The 11,659-nt window shown below is 39.8% G+C and overlaps 1 protein-coding gene across 1 annotated transcript; it reads left to right on the top strand.

The window, feature by feature from the left end:
• The first annotated feature begins 2,822 nt into the window (after positions 1 to 2,822).
• Positions 2,823 to 6,162, top strand: chst1 (carbohydrate (keratan sulfate Gal-6) sulfotransferase 1). Its single transcript, XM_054770597.1, has 2 exons — positions 2,823 to 3,190; positions 4,420 to 6,162. Exon 2 carries the CDS (start codon positions 4,466 to 4,468, stop codon positions 5,741 to 5,743), a length of 1,278 nt encoding a protein of 425 aa, XP_054626572.1. The 5' UTR covers positions 2,823 to 3,190; positions 4,420 to 4,465; the 3' UTR covers positions 5,744 to 6,162.
• Positions 6,163 to 11,659: the final 5,497 nt, after the last annotated feature.

Here is an 11,659-nt window from a genome sequence, read left to right as displayed (position 1 = left end):
TCATTTTTTCACTTTCAATTTTGGGGTGTCTTTGATTTCCCCCCTCTATAGGGTGATCATTTTCATTTCTATCAAATGATGTGGCATCATTTTGTTACTAATACATCACCCACTTATTATCAGGAAAGATATTCAAGATCATTTTTCCCCCAGTTTAGATCTGATATGTTTTGGAAGTGTTCCTTTAATTTTTTTTTTGCAGTACTGTATATATATATATATATGTATAGTGTATATACTGTACAAACAGACCCTTTCCAAAAAATTTGAATGTCATGGAAAAGTTGTTTAATTTCCATAATTTCTATTCAAAAAGTTAAACTTTCATAGATTATAGATTCAGGGCCCACAATTTAAACGATTTCAAGTATTTATTTGTTTATTTTTACGTAATTTGGGCTTCCAGCTCATAAAACCCACGAAAACAGGAATTCAAAAAATTAGAATACTGTGAAGAAATCACCATTTACTTCTCAGTTTTTGCAGGAAAAAAAGAAAGAAATTAGGATGATATCAAATCAATCAAAATATGGTACTTTCAAAACAATATGTCAATCTTCAATACTTGATTGGGAATCCCTTTGCCTTAATCACTGCCTCGATGCCACGTGGCATTGAAGCAATCAGCCTGTGGCATTGCCTGGGAGTTATGGAAGCCCAGATTTCCTTGATGCTTGCTGTCAGCTCTTCTTTGTTGTTGGGTCTGGTGCCCCTCATTTTCCTCTTGAGAATACCCCATAGATTCTCAATGGGGTTTAGGTCCGGTGAGTTGGCTGGCCAGTCAAGCACTGTGATGGCATGGGCATCAAACCAGGTTTTGGTGCTTCTGGCAGTATGGGCAGGGGCCAGGTCCTGCTGGAAGATGAAATCTGCATCTCCATACAGATCCTCAGCAGAAGGAATCATGAAGTCCTCTAAAACATTCTGGTAGACTGTTGCGGTGACCTTGGATTTAAGAAAGCAGAGTTTACCAACACCTGCACCGGAAATTGCTCCCAAATCATGACGGACTGTGGATATTTCACACTGGACCTCAGGCAGCTTGGGTTCTGTTCCTCACCCGTCTTCCTCCAAACCCTTGGACCTTGATTCCCAAATGAAAGGCACACTTTACTTTCATCGGAAAAGAGGACCTTGGACCACTGGCCAACAGTCCAGTTCTTCTTCTCCTTGGCCCAGTGGAGACGCTTCCTACGTTGGCTCAGGTTCAGAAGTGGCTTGACCCGAGGAACCCGACAGTTGTAGCCCATCTCCCGGATGCGTCTGAATGTGGTGGTTTTTGAAGCTGTGACTCCCGCCTCATTCCACTCTTTTTGGATCTCTGCCAGATTCTTGAATCTTCCCTGTTTGATAATTCGCTGAAGCCCACCGTCATCTCTTTTGCTGGTGCATCTTCTCCTGCCACATTTTGCCCTTCCTCTAGACTTTCCATTGATATGCTTGGACACAGCACTCTGTGAACAACCAGCCTCCTTAGCTATGACCTTTTGTGGCTTACCCATCCTATGGAGGGTATCAATGATGGTCTTCTGGCCAGTTGTCATGTCTGCAGTCTTCCCCATATTGAACCCAACTGAGACAATTGAACCAAACTGAAGCAATTTAATGACACCTGGGGAAGCCTGTGCAGGTGATTTGAGTTTAGTAGATGATTAGTGTGTGACACTCAGTTTAAAACATTCATGCCGTGTAAAAATTTGGGCTGATTTCTTCACAGTATTCTAATTTTTTGAATTCCTGTTTTTGTGGGTTTAATGAGCTAATGAGCTATATATATACATATATATATGTGTATATATATATATATATATTTAAATAAAAAATAGCCTCCATGAAGCTTTGTGTTATAGGTGGCAAGCGAATTATTATTAACTTTTTTTTTGGTCATTTTTACATTTTAAAATGCTTTTTTGCAAATATTTTAACTATATTCTTTTGAATCATTTTTCTCATAATATTATGACTGATTATGATGATTTCGTTCTTGTGATAAGAACTTTTTTTTCCAACCTAATTTCCATAAGTTGCATCTTTATTATATTTGTTTTTCTTGATGTTATGACCAAAAAACAACTTTTTAAAAAATATCTCAACTTACCGATGAGTCTAAAATATATTTATTTCCTCATAATACTGCAACTTTGCTGTTGTAAACTTCTGACTTTCTTTTTCTGGAAAGATTACCACCTTTTTCCTGATTATTATAACTTTATTCTCCTAATATTTCAATTCCTCTCACAAAAATATTACTCTTTTCTTCCATTTTTTGCTGTTTTTTTAAGTAATTATTTTTTTATTTTTATTTTCCTGCTTAGTTGCATTGTTTAGAATGTGCAGAGAGCCGCAAATGGCCCCGGTCTGCCCTTTGGGCACCCCTGGTTTAAAATAAATATGGCACTTCTTCTATAACTTACACTGCATATTGCAGTGCTGTTTTTCACAAACAGTGTTTATCTGTGAAACGCATGCCGTGGCATCACTGGAAAAGAAGCACAATGTGTTATCGTAGTTACATATTGTTTCAGAATTATATTGGAATTTTAATTAGATATGAGAAACAGTTTATCACAATAAATGATTTAAAAGTGTAAACAAAAGTGTACACAAAAGTACTGGAACGCCTGATGGGATGATGTGGCTTCAATGTCATTGGATGGATGAAAAGGAAGGCAAGGGGGAGTGGGGCGTAGTGTTATGTGGCAGGCGAGGACAGACCATGATGATGACGATGATGATGATGGTGTGTGTGTGTGTGTGTGTGTGTGTGTGTGTGTCTTCATGAGAGGGAGAGAGAGGGAGAGAGAGAGAGAGCGAGCGCGAGAGAAGCAGGTGGAAAGAAAGGGGAGGGGTTTGGGTGGTCCAGACAATCAGTCCTTGTGTACCTCACACACACGCATCATAAAAAGCAAGAAGGCTGGCAACCTTCTCTCTCTGGACTCTTTCAGCGCCTGACTGCGTGATAATAACACCACAGCCTCTCCTCCTTTACTGCACTTTCCCGCTGCATCCGAAGCGAGCTCTTCTGATGAATCCTGCTCGGACGACACATCATATATTTTAACACAAGATCAGCCCTGTGCGGTTATTTCTCCTCCATTCGAAAAGGGAGCGCACATTTGGCAACATTTATGAGGACTAAAGGGAGCCAGCGAGCGCGGAGCATCATGAGAACAGTACTGCTACCAAAAAGGTAAAAAAAAAAAAAAAAAGCAAACATGCCTTTCATCTGTATTAGCGAGGTGGATTTATGGTAAGGATTTATCAGCACGCACGCACATTTGAATGCAATGTTAGAACACTTGCGAGCTGGGTGGGATGCGTTCAGTTGTGCTATGATGCCTTATCGCAGCATTACTGAGGATGACTCCATCTCACATCATCTCATCAGGAAGCTCAACCTGTTCACTGCGGTCTGCATGCACTCGATGTAGGCTTTAGTGGAGGAAATCTCAGCCTTTTTAGCACTCATGCACATTTCTCTACATGTAAACCACCACCAATGGGAATATAAGGTCTACAATCATCTCTATGTATACACTGTGCAAACTGTGCAAAAAAACAAGCCAGCTATTTTATGTGTTGTTTTTCAATATATTCAATGTAGCACAAGTTCAATAGACTGTATATTGAACTTGCAGTGATGCCAAACGGATTCGCTGTTGGAACTGACACATTTAATGCTGTCAGATGTGGGGATGATGAGAGGCTTTATTTATTGTACATCATCAAAGCTTCCTGCATGAAGGCACAAGCTTGTGATTCGCTGTTTTGGAAATGATTTTTTTTTTTTTTTTTACTTGCAGCATCCCCTCCCCTTGACTTGACATTGTTTTGTGCAGATTTATTCTCATTTGTATACCCACCATAGTAGAATAATTACACTCTTCAGTCAGACCATCATGGTGCTTTGGCACAGATGTGTGGAGTTGACAGAAAGTGAGACTGCAAATCGAAGGAGAAATTGCTCAAATATTCCATATAGCTAATATAATAATTGGATGCTAGGTTTTAATTCAGTTAAAATAAAACATGTTTATTGTACACTACTTCCACATAGTAACATTTTACGCTTCCTCAAGTCACAACCACTGGAATATTTTACACAATAAGCAACATGAAAATAAGTGGATGCATTTTTTTTCAGTTCCACATTTTATTTTTGTACAGAATGCTTGTGCGCTTGCTACAGCCACTTTTGCTGATGCAGGAAATAAAGTCTGCAACGATGGAATTTTTTCTTCATTACTGAATTATGTTCACTTCTAATTGGCAGCAACAAAATGTCTGCTACTATTTGTTTTCTGTTCATTCATGCTCGTTTACACGGGGTGTAATTAAGAAAAAAGTTATGATCTAATTTTAAATCTAATGAAAAACAAACTAAAATGTCTTACTGTCCTGTGAATTCTGTGTTCCCAGGGTGGACCTGGCATGGACCCCTGTGTCTAAATGAAGTGGTTCCGCCATGCAATGTTCCTGGAAGGCAGTGATCCTGCTGGCCTTGGCCTCCATCGCCATCCAGTACACAGCTATCCGTACACTCACTTCCAAGCCTTTCCAGTTGTGCACATTGCCCAGTCCACAGAACTGTGGTCTGGGGGATCAGGAGACGGAGTCTCCCTTTGAGCGGGGGTCAGCAGGCTGCGATGACTACCCTTATTTTTACGTCAATGCAACCCGTAAAACACACATCCTGGTTTTGGCCACCACTCGTAGCGGCTCCTCTTTCGTCGGCCAACTTCTTAACCAACACCAAGAGGTTTTCTACCTGTTTGAGCCTCTTTATCACGTCCAGACCGCACTGATCCCCCGCCTGTCCCACAGCCACAACACTGCAGACCGCCGTGTGATGCTGGGCGCTAGTCGAGACCTCTTGCGAAGCTTGTACGGTTGCGACCTGTATTTCCTTGAGAGCTACATCAAACCAACACCGACAAACCACACCACGGACAAACTGTTTCGCCGTGGCGCGAGCCGAGCATTGTGCCAGCAACCTGTATGTGATGCCTTCAGCCCTGCTGATGTGAATGTGGACGAAGGGGACTGTGTTAAGAAATGTGCACTTCTAAATATGACTTTGGCCACTGAGGCCTGCCGGGAGAAACAACATGTGGCCATCAAGATTGTCCGTGTACCAGAGATTGGGGATCTCCGCGCCTTGTTGGAGGATCCACGACTGAATATTAAAGTGATCCAACTTGTCAGAGACCCACGTGGCATCTTATCATCCCGAATTGAGACATTCAGGGATACATACCGACTGTGGCGTATCTGGAGGGCCACGGGGCGGAAGCCCTATAATCTTGATTTAAGTCAGCTCACTGTTGTCTGTGAAGACTACCGGAACTCTGTTTCAACGGGTCTCAGCCATCCATATTGGCTGAAAGGAAAATATATGTTGGTTCGCTACGAGGATTTAGCAAAAAATCCACTCCAAAAGACAAAGGAGATCTATAACTATCTGGGGCTGCCAATGGATAAAACCGTGGAAGACTGGATACAAGCAAACACTCGTGGCAGCAATGAGCCATCAGCAAAACACAAGTTTGGTACAGTACGAGACTCAGCGGCAAATGCAGAGAGTTGGCGCTTGAAACTGTCTTATGACATGGTAGAATACACACAGACTGTGTGTCAAAAGGTTCTCCATCAACTGGGATACAAGGCTGTGAGGTCAGTTGAGGAACTGAAAAACATGACTCTCTCACTGGTGCAGGACAGAACGTTTGCACCTTTTTTGTAACAAAGATAGTTCTCTATTGACTATTTTTGATATATTTATATAATTGTTGCCTTATTTCATTGGTTGTTTTTCTTTCATTTTGTCTCTTCAAATTTGCACTAAATGAGAATTTGAATGCACGAAGGGACTTATGGATGATCCCCAAATGTTATGAAGAGCACACAGTAAAACACCAAGTAATCAAAGAAGCTAGTTTACAAATGTGTCATTGATGTTTTCCCATGAAGAGACCAGGACATTGTCTTTATTCATTTTGTGTATGCAAGTAGTTCCTTCATCAAAAGTTGCCCTTCAAAAACGGTTGGTAATTGGAATGGGTCATGTTTCTTTTACTAGGAATGACAAAACTGTGCAATAAATAGTGAATGTTGCAGTCAATCTTTTTTGCGTTTCTGTCCATACAGGGAAATAGATAGATCGGTCAGATACAGTGCCGGAAAATATGTAATTAGTAGGCTCTAACTTAAAGTACCAGAAACCCAATGGAGGTCATAAGTGTTTCATGAGAGGATTTTCGGCCAGCCGTCTGTGATAAACAAACACACACTCATGGAAGGTAATTCTGAAATCTCCACTCAGTGGGTATTTAGAGATTAGGTGAACATTTTCAAGATGATTATGGCATTATGAACATGGATGGCGGTATTCATACAGGCTTTAATCCAAATTGACAGAATATGATGAAGCACTGCTTTGTTCATTTCTGGTCTCAGAATGTCTACATTAACTCTACATTCAATCACTGCAGGGCATGATGCCCAATTCAGATATTTGGTTAAAATCTGATCTTTTTATGTAGTCACGTTACCAAATATATGTAATGTGTATTTGTTTGTAAGGTGAATGGAATTAGTCCGGGAAGTTACACACATGGTCTTGCTCGCGTATTTGTGACCATTTCAAGGATTTGTGTTGTTTTAACCAAGACTTAACCAAAGACTTTAACCAAGACTTTTGGCTATGGCAGCTTGAGACGTCTGTCTCAAGGAGCGTGTGGGTGGATGTCGAAGCCAGGAGTGGTGAGACGTTGATGTGAGCCGCTTCACTGACAAACATTTTTCAAACAATTTTCGGATGACAAAAAATAACTCTTGCCTACATCTGTGAGTACCTTTCCCCAACGTTTGCATGGCAAAACCTGTCTTTCGATGACGTATAGGTCGGTTATATGTGACCCAAACGTTCCAACTGCAGTAGCGTCGGATACATACATACAGTACATATCTACATATGAAAGAGGCCTGTGTCGCATTGGAAAAAAATCAGACTTCACTGACATGACAATCACAGTGACATGAAAAAATGAGATACAGGTCACATATGAGTAAAAAATAGTAAGTAAAAAAACGGCATTGACCTGCAGTGTGAATGGAACCTTGGTCACAAATTCACAGTCTCCTTTGTTTCCAGTAAAAACATGCTGGGTTTAAGAAAAATCAACTCACCAGCTAAAAACTCTCAATTTCTTGTTTATTAGCAAATATGGAGACTCCAGAAAACAAACAGTTCATTGAACACAGCTTTTTCTGAACTGATGTGTTGCTGTTTTCCAACATGATTCTCTGACAAATACCTTTGCAAAACCATTTTTTTTAGGACAGTGTGACGCCTTCATCCAACACAGCCTTGCCTCACGTCTAAAATGAGTATGAGACTAATGAGTTTTCATCATCTGAGAGAAATCTTTAGATCGTTCAATCGGCAGCAGTGATGCTGTTGAAACTTGCAACGTTAGAAGTGAAAAGGTCAAACCCTCAATACAATTCATCTGCTCCTGTTGTATCTGTCTTGTTACATAAGAGAATCCAGAATACACTGGGCAGCTGCCAGGACATGATCCAATATGGATGTGTGGGTTTTTTTGTATCTTAAATTAACTCTAGCTTTAAACAGATTTATTGCAGTGCATTTTTAAAACAAGCCAATTGGTTAATTTTGATTTGTAGATTTGGAACGTTCAGCTGGACATCACATGATGATTTTGAAGACCTGCTTAAACAATCTGTTTTTTTCCATACTCCCGTTGGGTGAGTAGTAACATCATGAAAAAAAAAATGTATACTGTATATTTGACTGCACTGAATTGATTTGTTGCCAAAATGCAAAATTTCAGCATGATGAGCCACACAACTCTGTGTGTGAAATCTACAGATGTCAAAATAGACAAAATAGGAACTTCAACGTCTAACTCCTAAAATAGACCTTGTAACTTCCATGGTAAAACCATCTTCAAGAAAAAAAAGAAAAGAAATATACAATTATTTAAATTTAAAAAATTCCATTCAAATGATTACATGTTTTTATCAGATTAATCAGTTTTCAAATGAATTAATCATGATTAATCACCATTAGCAACTATGTCTGATATATTCCCATTTTTACTGTATATAATTAACAGCAAGGACAGGATTATATATATTTCTATGTTTTAACAGCTCCAAATGAACTGAATATGTCAATCAAGCTAAAAGATACCACACAAGTCTAAAAATCTATTTGTGTAACGCTAGTCTCTTTAATAGTAGCAGAACAGTTTTATCACACTTTCAACCGCGTTATTATGAGAAGTGAGGGGTTGCGTTCAAAGACATCACGTAATTTAAGGTAAATTTACTTGTTTCCAGTGTATTTTCCAGCATACGTACATTTAACAAATTGTACATCCCAAGCAAGAGTTACAAAGTGACTGATAAGAATATCCACTTTGTTTTTCCACTTTGCACACGCATTATAAAGCCGATTTTGTGATGTTCCGAATGTCCCTGAATGCATCTTGTAATCACAATGAGGAAGTGTCATTCCCAGGATGAACGGACTAGAAATGTGTGTGCGTCAGACTGTGTGTGACTCCGCCTGCCGTCATAACAGAGGCGTGCTTGCTCTGGCGTGCATGCGTTAATTACACCAAAAAAGTAAACGTAATTAACCAAAGAAATTAATTACCGCCGTTAACACACTATTTTTGACAGCCCGAAAAAAAAAGAACATAAAAATTACTAATAAAAAAATTATAAAAATGATTGGCATTGGTGTCATCACAAAAAATTGCATATTCATGCTGCGTGATGCCCATAATTTTAAGCGCAATGACCACAAAATAAACCTTATAAATGATTGCTCATCAGTATTGGTGGCCCAATGTCCATTGAGATGCAAAGCACAGCCCTTTTGATCCTCCTCAGCGTTGAAGCTGGCGGCAAGCTCTCTCTTCCTTCTGTTTTTCCATAGTCCTCCCCTTTTTGCTACAGATCTCGAGGGATTCTTCTTTTACTTTAGCCCTCGCGCTCAGTTTTTTCACTTCACCTTTGAAATGACTGAATGTGCTTTGAGTTCTGCTCATTTTGAAACTGTTTATTTTGTAAAACTAGGACTACGCGCATTTGTGTGATCATTGCTTGGCAATTAAAACCAAATTACAACATTCTCAGTCTGTAGTTTATTAACGGAAGTGACTAATTATTGATGTATTTGTCACCATTCTGGTAATAGAAGCACTGATGATTCACTGATCTAAAAATCAGCTTTGGGTTTCTATGTTCCTGGATTGTCAGCCAATCAGCCCCTTGCCTGACCGTGTGTTCTACCCTGCTGTGGCTCATCCTGTCTTTGTCTTGTGTACATGGGGGATGTCATCCTTCCTGGCCTGCTTCTTCTGTTGGCTTTGCCTTTTCCTCAGGATCTTCAGGGCACAGAATCATTTGCAACTGGACTGTTCAGGTCGTCTGATGAGAGCTCAAAGACTAGATAGGACAGCTCAAGTCTCTCCTATCTAGTCGAGACGTTTTTGCTGTCCTTTGTAAAAGCTGTCCTATCTATCATTTGAACTGAACCGATGAAGCCTGAACAGTAAAGTTGCGATCAATTCAATGCCATGAGAGTACAACGACCTGGATGGATAGGAATAGTCACAGGCATCTTTCATCAACATCAAGTAAAAAAGATTTTTCTGCATTCAATTCCACAATAAACACGTTAACAAAAAAAGTTTAAACATCAGGAAACATCTGTGGAATGTAAAAGCATTCGGGTGCTTGCTTGGGTGACTGCGTAAGTGGCTTATGAATGTGAGTGTAAATGTTTGTATACTGTATGTCTACATGTGCCGTCTGATTGACTGGCAACCAGTCCAGGGTGTAGCCCACCTCTTGCCCAAAGTCAGCTGTATATGGGCTCCACCTCAAATGTGAAACTCACACTTACGCACAGTGTGCATATGCTGGAACCTTCTTGATACCACCCTCCATTTTGTTGCTGGTTTCTGGGCTTTTCTTTTTCCCCCTCTGATGTCTGAGGTAAATCATAAATCCCTGGTAGAAAGTCCAGCAACCACCACACCCCCCCCATCATGTCTCTATCTTACAATTATCTCCATCCCTCATGATGTAGCTTGAGTAATTTTTAATAATTTGACCTTGTGTGAGTGTGTGGCAAAGCAAAAAAAACAACAAATGATGAAGAAATCGCCCGAGATGACATAATGTGCTTGGAGCTTGTACTTGGCTGCTTGTCAGTGAGCAAACGCTGCCTTAAAACAAAAATATTCTACTCAGAAGTGTCTTCTCTTAGAATATGCTGACATGAATACAAATAAATGTTTACTGTGATCAAAATCCGCTGTAAAGAGACTAAACGAGTTAGAAACTTGAAAAGCTTACCGAGCTGAATAAAGGCCACGTCCTAACATATTATTGGCAAGTATACTGTACTGTATATAGTGTACTGTAAAGCCATTTCTAATCTCTGCAGGTAACCTCTGTTAATCATTTGGTAGATTGCCCTGAATAAGAATTAAACAGCACAATCAAAACTATTCATATAAAAATCATAACATCATTGAGTTCAAGTGTCATGCTGAGGTTGGCCAAGTTGCCATTTAGACTGCTGGTTAAATGGCAGTGGGGGGATGGGCGAGCTGAGCTTTGCTAGAGGTGGTATGAGCAGCTTAATTGAAGCTGTCAGCAGGTCACTGTAAGAGAGGCATAACAATCAGGTCATTAGTAAGAAATCCAGGAAATCATAGTCGGCTTAATGGCCAGAGCAGCTTAGAGATCACGTTTGCAAAAATAAAATATTCCTTCTAATATGCAAACTATAACATGTCCTCCTTTAGGAAAGATTATATACAGTACTGTAACTTAAATTGCTACTTGCCATGCACGGTACTGCATTTTAATATAATCCGTTAGCATAAGTCTGTCAATTCAATAAATGTCCAACACTTACTCATTGACAACTGTTGTGAATACAGGTTGTCCTCAGTGTATTGCGATCCCATAATTAATTAAAAACTTAATTTTGGTCCGTAAACACGAGATATACACTGTATGGTCTATATTGGCCGCATTGAGGATAAAGATCGTGTTGTAACGTCTACCTGGACGTTGTAATGATGACGAGGAGGTGCTCTATCAATAATGCTTTTACTGCAAAATCAAAAGAGGCTCGACCAAACCACGACAAAACAACATCAGCAAACTCAACTCTCATAGAGTTTCGAAATCACAACGCTCTTTAACACTACACTTATTGTGAATTTCTCTTGGAGATAAATAAAGTATCTATCTATCCATCCATCCATCCATCCATCCATCCATCCATCCATCCATCCATCTATCCAACGACCAGGTCGCTACAGTATCCTCGAGCATATTAAAGGATCTGCTGCAATTTGAGTCGTGTGAGTTTGTTTACATCGAAAGCATAACAGTAACACCGGTACAGTAATCTCTCATTTGTCGCGATTAATTGCTTCCAGATCTGACCGTGATAAGCGAATTTCTGCAAAGTAGCATTCCTGACGTAGAACACTGAAAACCTTTTTATGACGTTTTAAATACGGTTTTTAACATTATTAGAGCCCTCTAGACATTAAATAACGCCCTTATAGTCAATTTTATGCTCGTATTACCCAATATA

Source organism: Dunckerocampus dactyliophorus, chromosome 3 (genome assembly GCF_027744805.1).
Source record: "Dunckerocampus dactyliophorus isolate RoL2022-P2 chromosome 3, RoL_Ddac_1.1, whole genome shotgun sequence".
NCBI classification, from domain to species: Eukaryota; Metazoa; Chordata; class Actinopteri; order Syngnathiformes; family Syngnathidae; genus Dunckerocampus; species Dunckerocampus dactyliophorus.
This window is presented reverse-complemented; position numbering and strand designations above follow the sequence as displayed.